Source organism: Meles meles, chromosome 2 (genome assembly GCF_922984935.1).
Source record: "Meles meles chromosome 2, mMelMel3.1 paternal haplotype, whole genome shotgun sequence".
In the NCBI taxonomy this organism is placed as follows: Eukaryota; Metazoa; Chordata; class Mammalia; order Carnivora; family Mustelidae; genus Meles; species Meles meles.
Genome location: NC_060067.1, coordinates 44073572 through 44090671, shown reverse-complemented (window position 1 = coordinate 44090671; position 17100 = coordinate 44073572). Strand labels below are relative to the sequence as shown.

General features: G+C 35.8%; 1 protein-coding gene across 7 annotated transcripts in view; it reads left to right on the top strand.

Moving 5' to 3' along the window:
* Positions 1-17100, top strand: part of PCDH7 (protocadherin 7) — a 434220-nt gene that overhangs the window by 250477 nt on the left and 166643 nt on the right. Inside the window, exon 3 of one of the 7 annotated variants that reach the window (XM_045996319.1) lies at positions 16550-16576. The exons of the other annotated variants lie outside the window; for them this stretch is intronic. Coding sequence (XP_045852275.1) covers positions 16550-16576 — 27 coding nt within the window. The remainder of the gene's footprint in view (positions 1-16549; positions 16577-17100) is intronic. 7 annotated transcript variants of the gene reach the window in all.

The window sequence follows — 17100 nt, the reverse complement described above, 5'->3', positions numbered from 1 at the left end:
TCACTTCTTCCACTGAAGTCTTGAATCCTCAACATCATCCATGAGGTTTAGAATCAACTACTTCCAAACTCTTGTTAATGTTGATGTTTTGATCTTCTCCCATGAATCATGAATGTTCTTAATGGTATCTAAAGTGATGAATTCTTTCCAGAAAGTTTTCAACTTCCTTTGCTCAGATCTGCCAGAGGAATCACTACCTGCAGCAGCTATAGCTACAAAAGATATTTCTTAAATAATAAGACTGGAAACCCAAAATTATTCTTAGATCCATGGGCTACAGAATGGATTTTGTGTTAGTAAGCAAGAAAACAACGTTAATCTCACCCATTTCCCTCGGAGCTTCAGGTGACCAGATGCATTGTCAATGAACAGTAGTATTTTAAGGAATCATTTTTCCCCCCTGAGCAGTGCATCTCAACAATGGGCTTAAAATATTCAGTAAATCCTGCTGTAAACACATGCGTTGTCATCTAGGCTTTGTTGTTCTATTCCTTAAGCAAAGGTAAAGTAGATTTAGCATCATTCTCAAGGGCTCTAAGATTTTCAGTACTGTAAATGAACATTGCCTTCAACTTAACGTCATCGGGAACATTAGCCCTAACAAGAGGGTCAACCTGTCTTGAAGCGAGGCATTAACTTCTCTAGCTATGCAAGTCCTAGACGAAACCATCCAGTAGAAGCTTGTTTCATCTACATTGAAATCTGTGGTTTAGGGTGGCCCCCTTTGTGAACTATCTTGGCTGGATCTTCTGCAGCTTCTTCGTCAGCACTTGCTGTTTCACCTGGTCTTTTCAAAATCTAGAGACAGCTTCTTCTCTGAAACCTCATGAACAAACCTCTGTAGGGTCAGACTTTTCTTCTGCAGCTTCTTCACCTTTCTCAGCCTTCACAGAATTGAAGAGAGTCAGGGCCTTGTTCTGGATTGGGCTTTGGCTTAAAGGAATGTTGTGTCTGATTTGATCCATCCAGACCACTCAGATTGTTTCCATATCAGCGATAAGTCTGTTTTGCTTTCTTGTCATTTGTGTGTTCACTGGAGTAGCACTTTTAATTTCCTTCAAGAACTTTTCCTTTGCATTTACAACTCGGTTAACTGGTCAGGAGGCCTAGCTTTCAACCTGCCTTGGCCCTCAACATGTCTCCCTTACTAAGCTTAATCATTCTAGCTTTTGCTTTAAAGTGAGAGACGTATGACTCTTCCTTCTTCCTTTCACTTAAATACTTAGAAACCATCTTAGGGTTATTAACTGGCCTTATTACCATATTGTTGCCTTTTGGAGAGTGGGGAGACCTGAGAAGAGGGAGAAGGACAAGGAAACAGCCCATTAATCAGAATACACACATCTATTGATTACTTTCACCGTCTTATATGGACATGGTTCATAGTGCCCCAAAACAATTATAGTAGTAACATCAAAGATCACTGATCACAGATCACCATAAAAAATTTGATAATAATGTAAAACTTTGAAATATCACAAGAATTACCGGAAAGTGACACAGAGACATGAAGTGAGCAATGCTGTTGGAAAAATGGCACCGATAAATCTGCTTAATGCAGGGTTGCCACAAACCCTTAATTCGTAAAAAATTCAGTACCTGTGAAGTGCAATAAAGAGAAGCATAAGAAAACAAGGTGTGCCTGCATTTGTTTTGTTTGGGTATTTTTTATGCTTTGTGTGTAGGTTTCTTACCCCCTTCCCCCAGCCCAGGGTATTTCCATTCTAAGTCTCTCCCACAGTTACAATGGTGATTATAAGTGATAAACATTGGGAGGCCCCTGCCATCTAGAAAATAAAGAAATTTGATGTGACCTATCAAAGACCCTTCCAAACGTAAAAGTCAGGGGCTCAGTTCATGAGGTAGGTGTGTTCAATAGATCTTCCAAGGAGTATATGACTCTTATAAGAATGAGGTAATCAAAACTATTATAGTGCCCAACCTATTTTTAATGTAGTTGTCCTCTACAGCACAAATTATCTCTAAAACTCCATTACTTCCCAGATTTTATTTTGCTCATAAAATCACTGGCCTCACCCACAGCATCCCACACCCAAAGCCTTATACCACCTAGCGTGACATGTAATTACTTAGGCACAATCAGGCCTGGTCTATCTCATCTGTGCTCCACCCCACCACACCCCATGGAGTTGGAATCACTTGAAAGCTTAAACTCACACTCTTCTTCAGATGAACTAATTCTGAAATGTGCCTCTCACCACCTCCTCCTAATATAGACAGTTTCATTCTTACAAATATTTCTTGAACACTTGCTAGATGAGAAATCAATACTCAGTGTAACTAAGAAATATGAGGAAATGATAGATATTTTTGCTGGCCTCTCCAAAGATGACATGATTGAGAAAATAAGACATCCAGAAACAAATGCCCTAAAATACATAGGAGTGTACTGTGGGACATAGATGAAACTCATAGTAAATTTGCTATGAAGTGACCAAATGTATAATAGAGACAAAAATCAAAATTAAAAAGGATGGCAGGAGTACAGAGAGATGATGGGAAATGCCATAACCAGCCTGGAGCTCCAAAATGAATGGTTATTCAATAGATGGCAGTGTTGAATGGAAGGTACTCAAAAAGTGAGCATATACAGAGTTTGCAAAATGCTGTGACATGCTTGGAAACAAGAGGGGAGATTGGTTTGGTGAGAGTATTATTTGGGTAAATGAGTTTGGTTAAATGTGTTAGGATTAAAACACAGACCCCGTCACAGATAGATCAAGAGATTTAACTTTGAGTCTGTTGAAGGATTGCCTGCAGTTCTCAAAGAGAAAACTACCTTACTGGAATTTTAGGCAGATTGTTTTAGTAGCTTTGCCAAAAGAAAAAAAAAAAATCATAATTGAGACTTGAGGAAGGAGTCAAACAGTTGAAGTCACTAAATGAGAGAACAGTGGTGGTAATGGCAGCAGAATATTGGGCAAAAGGAGGCAAGTATAGGGCCAAGTACGTTGGGCAAATATGCCAGGACATCTGTAGTATTGGAGGTCATATCTCCAGTTCTTCCTCCTCCTCCTTTTTTTCTTTAAAGCTTAATCCGTATCCCCTTTTATCTAGTTTGTACCTGAGGGTGGAAATTTTAGTACTTTCTATTGTAGCTCTCAATTTTGCCTTGGGAAAATCATCCAGCTGGATTGAGTTAATTTACCGCTCAGAAAAAATAAATAAATACAGCCTGAAATTTGCTGGAAAATGTTGCTGCTTGCATTTTTGTGAATGTACCTTCCATCTTCTAGAAGAAGCTAGAAGAAGCAAGGATCACTTGATCTCTAGCACAACAGCAATGGCAAGTGGTGTTTGCAGGGGTGGAAGGTGCAAACTTGTGGCAGATATCCCTGCCACTTAGCCCAAGTGTCCTCGAGAATTGCACTGAAGAGAAAACACTCCTAGATGCCTTCTTGTTTTTCATGCCAAGTCCTAAGTTCAGGTGTCTGTGGATGAAATCTGATCGTTGCACTTTCCCTTCCTTTCTCTGCTTCTTAAAGGTGAGTTCCTCTCTTGGATTACTAAAAATAATACTTCGAGTCACCTGGCGGCGGTGGGGGGGAGACAAAACAAAAAATCTCCATGAAGACTTAATGCTCTCTCACTAAATATGAAAGATTTTTAAAATTCAAGCCTTCTTTATTTCATAACCAGAGTTAGATATTTAAGGAATTAAATTGTCTTACAGGTGCTTTCACCATGTAAGCTTCTCATTTTCCTTGATAACGATAAGAACTCATGGAAGCTGTCATGAGGCTTGACTAACTAGAAACTACCAGTTGTGTGTTGGCTAAGTAAAAAGATTAATCTTTCCCTCAAGCTAATTTCTGATAATTAACCAAAATATCCAGGAGTGCCAAGACAAATTTAGCAGGCGATTTAGTAATTTACAACCTCCTTTGGAAAGGATAGCTCCACTTAGGCGTCTCTGTAGTCAGGCCATATTTAATGGAAGCAAACATCTAAAAAATGCTGGAGAAAAAAAAAAATAAAATAAAAAATGCTGGAGTATCACTCTTCTTTAATGATATTTTGTGAGGGCTATTTTGGAGACAGAGCTGTTGCTGGGGTGGGAGGGGGGCAGTAAGCTGGAGGGAATTAGTAACAGCTACAAAAGAAAGATTCCCTTTATGTAGTTGGCTTCTATTTCTCACATAGTCTTTCTCACTCTTAATAGCTTAAGTTCAGCACATAGATTATATCTCTCTGGGAAGAACCATCGGACAAGAAGGCAGCCACACTGCATTTCTGTAGCTCCTGACTGCCTGACTTGGGTGCTGTCAGCCAGCCTGACTCTCAGCAGACAGATTGCAAGGCACAGACAATCCTCAGAGAACTACAGAGACAAAGCAGTACTTTTCAAATCCATTCTTGTTTTCCCTTTCATTCACTCTCCCTTCCCCACTCCCCACCGCAGCCTCTCCCCCTCACCCCTGTTCCCTCCTTCCCTGTGTGTGTGTGTGTGTGTGTGTGTGTGTGTGTGTGTGTGTGTATTCTCCATCCAGAACTGGGGAAGGCTTACATTTCGTTTAACATCATTGCCTCAAACCATTCCTCAGTTGGTTTATAAAACAGCCATGAAAAAGATTCCGGGAGAGGACATATCCTTTTGGATTGCTCTAAAAAATGAGTAATACTGTATATTCAAAATCCTTAAAATCCTTTTTCTCCATGATTGCTAATAAAAATATAGAGCCTTTCTTTCCAAAGGGAAAATCACTCCTATCTAAGAATACTTTTACTCATACAGAAATGTCCCTGATATTCTCAGCACTTTCCTATAACCCAGGAAGACTACTAACCGTTCACATGATCAGGGATAGACATTCCTTGGAGATAATATTACCTGTTCTTGGTTGTTTTATGTTTTAAGGTGCATGTATTTTACAAAGAAAGATGATGTTAGTTTTCCCAATTTGTTTTTTCATTCATTTGTTTCATTCATTCATTCATTCATTTTTAGATACTGAACACTTTTTATGCTCTGATAACAGCTTAGAATTAATTTGCTTTTCATGTTACAGTAATGAAAGATGTCTTTTGACCTGCCTGAAACTGCAATTATTTAAAATTGATCAATGCTTATTGTCTATAAATATTAAAGCTGCCCCCATCCTCCACTTCACTGAGTGTATATGAACCATATAGGACCTTCAGTGATTCCCAGGCATTACTTGGGTCTCTGGGCACAGACCCCTTGCAGCATTTCCATTAAGCTTTCAATCGCTTTCAGCCCTGGTAAATCCCTACTTGCTCAGGTGAACATTTGTCTTACTTTGAAAAAATTTACAACCCTCATAATGTGGTTATTCATAAATGCCCATCACTTCACAATTAGGATTTCCAGATTAACAAATCAAATCACAATTTCAGTGGGTTTAATATCTAAAGTTTCCCAAAATTGATCTCTTAAATCACAGATGGCTATGCAGCACCTCCAGGAGGATTTATCTCTACCTTCAATAGAAAATCCTTAAAGAAAAGCCAGTAAATACAATTTTATGGGAAAATGTTCAGTTGCCATTGACAAGATCCTATTGTAGATTTCTGTTCATTCTTGGAATTAGAACAAAAGTAATTATATTAAGTAAGAAAAAATAACAATTATGAATCTTGGTTTTCAAAGTCAATAAGTAAGAATTGTTTTATTTCTTTAAAAATAATCAATTGTGGCACCTGGGTGGCTCAGGGGCTTAAAGCCTCTGCCTTCAGCTCAGGTCATGATTCTCAGTGTCCTGGGATCGAGACCCGCATTGGGCTCTCTGCTCAGCAGGGAGCCTGCTTGCTTCTCTCTCTCTCTCTGCCCACTTGTGATCTCTCTCTGTCAAATAAATAAATAAAATCTTAAAAAAAATAATCAATAGCTCATCTGGAAACTGAGTAACTACTAAACTAAATCAATTTACTAAATTTAATTTCATAAGTAATAGCAAGTTATTTCAACCATGCTGTGCTTTTTTGTAAATAGTCATTGCCAATGAAAATTTATGGTTATTTTACATTTATCTGGATAAATTTAATTTTAAAGAACTTAATCTCATTAAACAGGCAATATTGATAAATAAGAAGGTACTTATATTTTTCTTTAAAAGCTTCCTGTATACACAGATCTGGAAAAATGTCCTAGAAATATTTCGGTCAGTTTTCATATTTGTAAAAGTTAGAACTAACATCCAGATTCTGAAGCACTAGATTCTCTTCTCTTTGTCAGCTTTGTACTTGTCCTAAATCTTCGTAGGCTCTCTCCTCATTTTCTTCTCCCCCACCATCCTCATTCCCCAGATAATCTGGCCCCCTGCTATCTGTGGAGTCCTCAGCTGGATGTTTTGAAGTCAGGGTAGGACCTGTCTCATCTATCAGTGGAAGACTTTCTTCTGGAGATAAGATTTTTTTTCTTCCCCTCTCTCCTTGCCTCCCATATCTGGATGGAGTGTGTGCGTGCGTGTGTGTGTGTGTGTGTGTGTGTGTGTATCTGTGTGTGTGTATAGAAGAGAACTTGTATTTCAGCCAGCTTTGGAATATGTGTAAGAGATAAGAGATATCACCAAATGCAAACCTTCCAGGCTGTGTTGTTCTCAGAAATTCTCTATCTGAATTCCACTTCAGGATTCAGTTACTCATTCTGTGTTTTCCTCATTGCATTGTGAGGCAGGAGGCTTCACAGAAGCTGGTGGCTCTTTATCCTAAATGCATCCTAAATTCCAGGTTTCTACTCCTTCCCCTATCTCTCAGTATCTCTGGCAGGACATCTAATCAGGTGCTTTTAATGTGCTTTTAATGTGGTGAGAACTTTGAACAATTGCCTTTTCCCTCTTAAAGGGAGTATTATTATGGAAGTATTATTATGGAAGTATTATTATGGAAGAGTATTATTTGGTACTTGAATAATATGGTGGGGAACATTACACATAGGCTGTTGTAGACATCCATGTGCCCTATCTTCATAAAAATCTAAAACTTTCTAGCTCATTATTTTTCTTCCATGTTCTGAATTTTCTTTGCTGGCTGCCCATATTTTATGCACATCATCCAAGGGTCATTATAATGTTGGACGGAACTCATGTTATCTGTACGGCCCAATTTGTAGTAGGGACATTCTTTTAAAAGTCTGAATTTACAGGTTCTGACTTTCTTTTCCTATGAATATATAAGAAACGTCTTTTACATTTATCAATAGCTATTAGTACCCTGGGGAACTGGTTTTCAATTCTGACTCAACCTCCAGAATGCTTATGACCTTGGGCAACAGACTTTCTCTTTCTGAGTCTTAATTCCCTCATCTGTAAAAAGAAGTGACTATAGATCACTGATTACTTTCCAAATATCTTTTCTATACCACATTCCATGGTAAGAATTATTTTAAACCTCAACAGTAGAATCTTCACATTGAGTTTGACAGTTGATATGACCCTGCTGTGAGAAGAATATAAACATTTTTATTTATGAAAATATTCTTGTATTGTGGGGCCCCTGGATGGCTGAGTCAGTTAAGTGTCTGTCTTCAGCTCAAGTCATGATGCCAGGGTCCTGGGACCAAGTCCCATGTTAGGCTCTTTGCTAGCAGAGAGCCTGCTTCTCCCTTTCCCTCTGCATGCCACGCCCCCTGCTTGTGTTCTTTTTCTCTTTCTGCAAATAAACAAATAAAATCTTTTAAAAAAAGAAAATATTCTTGTATTGAAAAGTGCTGTGATTTAGTGGGAAATGATGATTTGATTCGAATTTACCTATGTTCAAGCCTTAGTTCAAGTCTAGTCTCAGACAAGTTATTTAAACTTTCTGAGATTTGATTTCATTATTAAAAAAATTGGAATAACAATATGTTCCAAGTTGTCATGGGGATTAAAAGTACTAATCACATTATGCAGTAATATCTGGCATTCAGTAAATGTCTATACACTTCTTTTGCTTTAACAACATGTGGAATAAAATGCATCAATAATATACTACATGTGAATGTTGTCAAAAATTCAAGATATTTCCTTTACTTTTTGATAAATGATAAAGACTCAGTTTTCACGGAAATTAAATAAAAGGATGAAAGGTCAGTCTTAAATATAGCAAGAAAAATTAATACCTCTGGATAGTAATAGAAAAATTTTGTTATTAAAGAAAATAACAAAGCAAATTATGTCTAATATTTGTGACTCTTAAATTTTTACAGGTGAGGAAAGATTCATGCGTCATCAAATAGTTTGAATGAATGATCCCTTAAAAATTATTTTGATATGACCTGAAATTAAAGCTGAACCTTTGACTGATAATTTGTTTAAACCTTTTGCCAAATAAGAAAATGTTAAAAATTAAAATAGGTCATGAGATGAACAATTGTTACAAACTTTAGTACAAATTGACTATTGCAATCAGAGGTCAAAAATGCTTTGACTTTTGTAATATACCTAATCTGATCATAGGAAATGTGTTCTTTTCCAAACCACACCAGGAAGTTTTCTAACAAACAATGCTCTTCTGGGACGTACAGGATAGCAGAGCAATATCATGCGATCTCAAATTCCAGTCTTGATTTTATTTTCATCGTCTGATATTGTTACTTCTCACTTCAATATGTTTTTGTGTCCAGTTAGATTGAAAGGTCCTTGAAGTCGGGCACTTTATCGTTACCTTTGTCTCTCTCCCAATATCTGATCACAAGGATGCATAAAATAAATTATGTTCTTCAGTACTTGTGGGACCAGATTCTTCAGTAGTGAATGTTTTTTTCCACACAGACTGCTTCTCCTGTTAACTTCCAGCGAGTTTTTACTCACAGGTCTGATGATGTTGATTTTCCTATACACTGATGTGGCATCACTGACCCCACCCTGAGAACAGGCTGAGACATTGCTATAAGAGAGAACTGTTTCCACAGTGATGTTAACAGTTTCAACAACTGTACCTCCTTTGTTTGGACTATTAGACTAATAACGTTCATAGCTTTCAGGAATAAGGGGCCTTCTGATTTCTTTGTTTCCTCATATAGAGACTCAAGATACATCTGGCTTTAAGACAATATAAGGTGTTAATATTCGCTTAACACCTTATGATTCTCATGTAAAATAACATTAGGTTAAAAGTATTCAATATGACTATTTACACTAAAGCTTTCTGGTAACAAAATACATATTTTCCTTAGTGTCAAAGTGATAATTCAGACATGCTAATCTGAAACTCAAAGATCATTATTAAAACTGAGATGTTGTAAGTAGTGTAGTTTTGTTTCTTTTTGTTTCTTTGTTTCTTTTTTTTTCCCCCTGAGATGAGTATGTTCAGCTACGAGGGACAAACATGGGATTTCTTTCCATGCTTCATAAAATTTAGTCCAGGCAATAGTGACAGATATAAAGGAAGCCAAACATGAAATTTAAGAATTATTCCTAATTTCAATGTTCATATTATGTTTTCTCCAATGGATTCTGAAGACAAGAAAATATAAGGCTTGTAAGGAAGAAAATTAATAGGGTATCATACATAGACAAAAATGATTCATTCACTGTGGAGTGAGTTAAAAAATTCTAATAATTGTAGTTAAAACTGGTTGTGCTTTCTTCCTAAAAGTTACCTCAAGTTTTTCAACAATTCTTAAATTTTAAAAAAATGGAATCAATTTTGATTAATTTTGTATAGACTATAAATTTTAGGGAAATATGCACTTACTTATGATTTTATTTGTTTATAATCATGAAAGATTAGAAGAAAAGTAGAACTTCAGTGACTGGGACAAATTCATCCTCCCCATACCTCATTTTCCTATTTGTAGATTATTATTACTATCATCATCAACTACCAAGATCAATAATTTATTTGTGAAGCATTTTAAAACCACCAGAAAGTGTTGTATCATTTGAAGGCTTTATTAAGTTTATTGACAGTATATTATTGTTAGGAAACATATTTCATTTTTGGATGCCTAGATTTATGACAGATTTAGTTATAAGGGAAATGAATTTGATGGATAACACAGGAGGCTTTGAGCTGCATGAAAAAAATACCACAATTTTTCATAATATTATTCTCTCACATTGAACTATCTGCTGCCTTGCTGCCCAAGGTTGAAGCAAATATTTTATTAGAAATCAAATCAATTTTAGACAAAAAAACCATCTTTTATCACTGAATAAAGTACAAGCTCCTCAAAGATCCTCTTTTAAATTAATAGAATATATCAGTTTATGTATTATAATACAGCATCCAACAATAATAAAGGATTCAGTCTTCACCCTTCTTAACCTTAATCCTTTCTATGAAGACTTCTGATGCCAACGCCTATCTGATACGGAAAAAGCTTTGTGGTCTATGTCACTGAGGTTTTCTTTTTTAAAATGTTAACTCTCATTCATTTTTTGTCCAGCATAGAGATAGTGGGAATTCATATCTTTTGCACTTCAGGGTACAATTCAACTTTGGAAGCCAGGCTCAGTTCTGTTTCTATTGCTGGTGCATGGACAGAGAAATGCAGGGGCATCGGAGCAAAGGGGAGTGAGTGTGCCGAGGAAAAATTGGGGAGGCAAGTAGTCATTCTCTACTTCTTTTCTCCCTTTCTTTAGCATCTCTCTTTAGGAGTCTTCACAAGCCCTTCCAGGAAACTCCCCCACCTACAACTTCTCTTCCAGTTTCCACTCACATCTCTCCATCTCACTTTTCCTGGAAGTCTGCCTTAGACTCTAGGGTTTTCTCTCAGTGGAGCCTCCTGTAATTTCTCACCCGGTGAGAACCTGGTGCCATTCAAGCCTTTTGAGGCTTATTTTGCTCTTCCAATCAAAGCCATCATTTCTACTCAGATTTTTTTTTTTTTTTTTTAGAGAGTTAGAGAGAGCATGAGAGGGGAGAAGGTCAGAGGGAGAAGCAGCCTCCCCATGGAGCTGGGAGCCTGATGTGGGTCTCAAGAAGGCAGTCGCTTAACCAACTGAGCCACCCAGGCACCCTTTACTCAGATTTCTAAATCTGGAATCCCTTTTCAATTTTTCTCCTCTTCAAATTGATTAGCAAAACAACCCTTACTCCTCTGCATAATCTGCATGACCTGCTCTGTGTTATGTGTAAGATGTCACTGACGATGTCAGCATTTCTGGTTTTTTTCCAGCTACTTTATTGACCTCACTCACATTTAACAGTAACTTCTCCATCTTCTCTTCTCCTTTTGTCATCTCTTCTGCTGTCTTTCACATCTCCAGGATAGGACAAACACTTGAGTCTAGCTCTGAGAGCTCCTAGAACATTCCTGACTCTCCGCTTATTCAGACATCTCTTTTTTTTTTTTTTTTTTTTTTTTTTTAGACAATTTACTTCCCCCTTTTATTAATTTTTTCAGCGTAACAGTATTCATTCTTTTTGCACAACACCCAGTGCTCCATGCAAAACGTGCCCTCCCCATCACCCACCACCTGTTCCCCCAACCTCCCACCCCTGACCCTTCAAAACCCTCAGGTTGTTTTTCAGAGTCCATAGTCTCTTATGGTTCGCCTCCCCTCCCCAATGTCCATAGCCCGCTCCCCCTTGTCTCTTACTAGGACCGACAGGGCAGCTGCAGGGATTCCCCCCCCCCCCTTTGTAGTTTTACTTTCATCTCTGGCCGCTGGGACCCAAGAAGTCAAGTTGGATTTACACTGGGCAAATTATTCAGAAAAAAAGATTAGAACAGTTATTATACATACACACATATCTGTGTATTTTATCTCTCTTTTCATCTGTCTAATCTATAATTTAGTTTTCTTTTCAATGGAAGAGGAAAAAAATAATGATTTTATTTTAAACTACGCTCCATATAAACCAAAGTATGCTTGGTAGTCACTGGACAAAGATGAAAAGTAATCTCCAAATATTTAAGGGACTGTGATAATTTGTTTCCAACTCAGTGCCTGGACTACCATCAAACCTTCAAATCAACTCTACTATTTATTTCATAAAAAGATAATTTAACTTAAAGAATGTCAAAAAAAGCTGTCTGTTTTCACTGATTGCCATCAAAAATCCTCACTGAATTTATGATTAAAAAAAAACAAAACAAAAGGCAAGTAAAATTACCAGGATTAAACCTTTAAACAAATTACATAGCAGGAAACGTTTCTTACTCAGAAAAATACTGCCGTTGTACATTTGCATGATCACTGATAGCTTTATTTCTTATCAGTTTTTTTTTTAATTGCAAGCAGTGTAGGCGAGATTTCTTAACCCCTAAAATGTTAACATATTTTTGTTTCTAAATGTATGTATCTATGTGACCTAGTCCAATCAAGTGGCCATAATCAGTATGCATTTCTTGTAGAATGGAAACATAAATGACATTTTGAAATATTTTAATTGCATGTTCAGAAGTGCTAGTGGATATGCCAAAGTGAGAATAAGATCTTGAAACTAATTAATGTGGCTTCATTTATCAAGAGCACCAGAGCTGTTATAAATACTAATAATAGCATTGTAACCGTATATTTCCGTTTGTCAGTGCTGTCATAGTGCCCCATACCACTGAGTCAAGGAAAGTCTTTGTGTGCATTTAACAAAAAGCATCCCACTTGCTCTGTAGTACATTCGTGAGACCACTTGTATGAAGGCTTCTTACAGTAGCAAGCAATGATCTTACACTAGTACCTGTGGTGTTGAGATTGATGGATTTGAAGAAAACAATTACATTCATTGTTTACATAGCTGGAGGATTATGGGAATCAGTAAAACACACCCTAAGTTCAAATATGTTGAAAATAATAATATATACAATACACAAAAATAATCGCAGAGGTAAAGATGAGCTGAAGGAAGGAATCGATATACAGAGGTTAGTTTTAATTTAGAGTCTTGGGTTATAAATAAGGACTGCACTGAAACAGAAGTCTTTGAAATGGCATCCTTGGATAAAGACTGGCGTTCATCTCTCACCTATAAACATCTAGGGTCTTTACCAGTGGAGTCTTTGCCTACCACTGCCATTGCAAAAGCATGAGAAAAGAGCACTGGATTAGAAATTCTAGATTTGGTCTTGAATCTTCCATTTCTTGGAAATGTGTACAAAGCATGTACCATAGCATGTCTACCATAGGGTAGACCTTCATCCATTCTCAGTTGATTTGCCTTTGGTTTACTCAATCTCATGTTGAAATTAGCATAATTTCCAATTGTTGGAAATTGTACATCTGTGATTAAATCCTGGCTCCGCTGTAGGATGTGTGGTTCTGAGCAAAGCATTAACCTTTTTGGCCTTAGTGTTCTCATTTGCAAAAGGAGAGTTTGATCCATCTAATCTTAAATAGTCTGCTACCTATTCATCTAATTTTTATTTCTTCTATTTAGTTTTTAAACAACATATGGATGTACAACCGTCTTCCTATTCTGCAACAAGCTACAATGGTTTTCAATGCAACATGTCATAATCCAAGGATGTATTATTATGACCATCTTAAACCAAAAGTTAGTCCTATGTGAGGATCATCTTGAAAAACTTCATAATTTCCACTTGTAATAGTTAAGAAATTTGAGATAGGTATTTTTCATCTTTCTAAAAACAAGGAAAACTCAATTCATGAATTAAGTTCTTTAAAAGCTGAAATTTTCCTTCTATTATTAGTAATTTCTACTGAGTCGTACACATCTAAGTTTCAGTTTTGTTTGGCCTGCAGTGGATTTCTCCTTGTCTTCTAAATGACAGCTACTGATTACATTAATATTCAGATCTCTGTCCTGTCTTCCCGAAAGGTCAATATTAGTCTTTAAAAAAAAAAGTCTTCATATTCCTGAGAATAGAATTATTGTTATTTCCCACAAAAATGGTTGATACATTTTGAGTGTCTTAGGTAATGCATAAAAACAAAAAACTTATTTTCACTTTAGATCATCAAATGATTCACTGCTATATTGATATTATAGCAAATCAAAATTTGTGAGAAATATATAGACAATCCTTATTCACTTGTCCCCACAAATAAATTAAAAAACAAACAAATAAATAACTTTGTAGTATCATTATGAAGAAATGGTTGAACAATGACAAAGGTGATTTTGAAAAATTCAATTTTTATTATCTAAAATTTAAAATTATTTTAATATAGTCAGAATGCATTTGAGAATGTCTTTGTCTTTGGGCATAATATTCTATAATACATTGTGATATTTCACACCAAGTAGAAATTAAAATTTCATAGGTTGTAGATTAGAGAGACTGACTCCTTGGTCTATTCTTTCTGATTTTGTCTTGGACAAAACTAGTCAATTGTGTTCTACAAACTCCAAAATCTTCCTCTTTTCTAACTCACAGGGAAAAACAAGCAAACAAATAAAAAGAATAGCAATAATAACAAAACTTAATCCAAGGATAAAGTTATTTCATTAATAAGTGAAAGTAGTACTCCTTATTTTGTCTGCTTACCCACCTCAATATTATGTAATAACTTACAGATCATTTGAAAGCTAGAGTTAGAAGAAGGTGATAAAACTATATTTTTCCCAAGTTTCCACTTGAAAACCCTTCTTTTTCTTGTTTACTTATTTCTGATATGTCTTTTCTGTAAGGAAACCTGGCTAGTACCTCAAATGTTTCCAAGTATAGACGTTAAATTAGCTCCATGAACCTCATCTAGTAGCTATAAAATGTTATGGATACTATTTATAGTATCTCTGGGAGATTTTGTCATTAACATTTCTCAAATTGTGTTACATAGTTTAAAATCATGAGAATGGCTCATAAAATAGCAATTTATATCTTTTCCAAATACACACATAAGATTAAAAGATAAAATAGATTTGAATACATTTAGTTATTTTTTTTTTTTTTAGAAATATCTCAAAGCAAAGTAGTACCACAGGAACACGTGTTAGTTTAAAAATTAGAATATGAAACAACAAAGTAAAATATCAGGGCATAGTTATATATTAATGATCTAGAAAATACTTCTCATATTAGGGCAATTTAGGAGTGATGCCAGGAAAGAAAGAACATAATATCCCCTAGATACATTAGAGAATACTTAATTTCTAGGGAAGGCATTATATTGAGAGTGGTGGTCATTTACTAAGTCACTGTCAGGATGAGACTGAACTAAAATAAAGCAGGAATGTGAATTATTTTAAAGGACAGATTTGCAGCTTTGAAAACATGTTATTCCTTGGAAACCATATAGACAAGAATGGCACAAAAATACCCATTCATAAAAAATTTGCTTCTCCCAATTTGGCCATATGAATTACCACACAAGAAAGGAATATTAAAACATTAGTCATTATGATAAGCAGATGGCAATTTCATGAAAATACCTTGTGATAAAAGGAGGAATTCTTTTTTTGGAAATCACATTAATTTGGCATGTTTAAGCCCACAAGTATATCAAAGCCACTTATATATCCCTACATGGTGAAAAATTGTAGACAGATAGATAGAAAGAATTATCACCTACATACTCTGTGTTATAAATAGCTACGAACACTATAGTCTGAATTAAATTTAAACAGAATTCTCAGAATATGAGAAACCCAACATTTTCCATATGCACTGTCATATTCCATTCTTTTTCTAATATTCATTTTCATTAGCATTTAATACATAGGCCTTGAGATTTTTTTGAAAATATATATTTGATTTTGATATTCCTGAACTATTTATTACTTAATTAACCTTCAAGGCCTGCTTAATTTTGTTTAAGGCCCTAAATTAATTTAAATCCCACCTCCTTTACTTTTGATATGCAAATATTTTTATTTTGATGTTGTAGCAAAACAAATTGCAGTTTGCAGCATGAACCACTAATGCTAATTTGATTACTTCTGTATTAATGTTGAGTGCTACAAAAATAGCAAGATACTGTTTAAAATCTGAAACTGGGAATGGAAGAACTCTTTCTCTGCAGGCCCTCTGCAATGATGGTAGTATTAATGCATGTACATTAATGCTTGATGATTCTCATAGAGCAATGACTACAATTTTGAAGGCAAATAATTTGGGATTTTAGAAAACCTGACAACTTGATTTAAAAAACATAATTGAGTTCATCAAAAAGTCCTCACTTTACTTTTTAATAGCTCAGAGAGTTTGCATCTATTTAAAATATTTATTGTAGATGACTTGTACCACGATTTATTTTTATCAGTAAAGACGTTTATCTAATATAGTGAAGACAAGGTGCCTGAAATGTGAATTCAATACTTTTTGGATGGAAGTGAATCAGGCTTCCTTTAGAAAGAATTCTTTTAGAAGGAATGAACCAGGACTGATTGATGGATTGATTTATCTGTTTAGAAAACTGGAGGGGATTTCTAATAAAAAGGATGATATCAATATCTTGTTGCAACTCAAGCTAAATATATATAAGTCTACCTAAAAACTGTTGAGAAACAATTTTCTCCCTCTTTTTAATGTAGTGCTTGAAAATGGTATCTCACGAAGTGGGGGGAAGAAAAAGATACACATTTTCCGTAAGATATTCCAATGCTAGAGCTGCAGTAATATCTGCCACCTGTAGTGTGCCTGCAGCGTGCATGCTGCCTGTCTGTTTATCGGTGTCTGTGTAGTGTCTGTCTGTAATTTGCATTATACCTGAAAGTCTCTATGCTCGTTAACCTCTTACAGGTGCCGCACCATTCCAAGGAGCTACAGGTACTAAAAGAATGGGCAGTCCTTATACAAGCAATGCACAGCCCATGTGTCAGTTCCAACCTCTCCTCATGCCTAGCCTCTCACAGTGTTCTGGAGGCCACTCAATGAGCTAGACATTTGTGACCGAGTTGAGGAAGTCCAACAGAGGGCTATCTAATCATTGAATGAGGCCTGTGTTGTAGATTCCCAACATATTACCAATCAACTTACGAAAAAACCCAAACCAAAACAAAACAAATTTAATGTAAAATGAGGGGAGAGGGATTGAGAGATAACGGGTCAAATCATTATTTGATCTAATCATCACAAATATGCTATGTGATTTTTTTTAAAGATTCTCAATAGTGTATGTAGTATAGGAACATAACGCAGGGATGAAATATATTCTAATGTTGATGGATAGAGATTAATAGGCTAACAGATCAAAAGTGAAGTTAATTCCATAAAGGATTAAATATTGAATGTGGTTTAGCTCATCCTGTTTATAATTGTAATAGAATTTTTGCGTAAAATTTTGTGTAAAA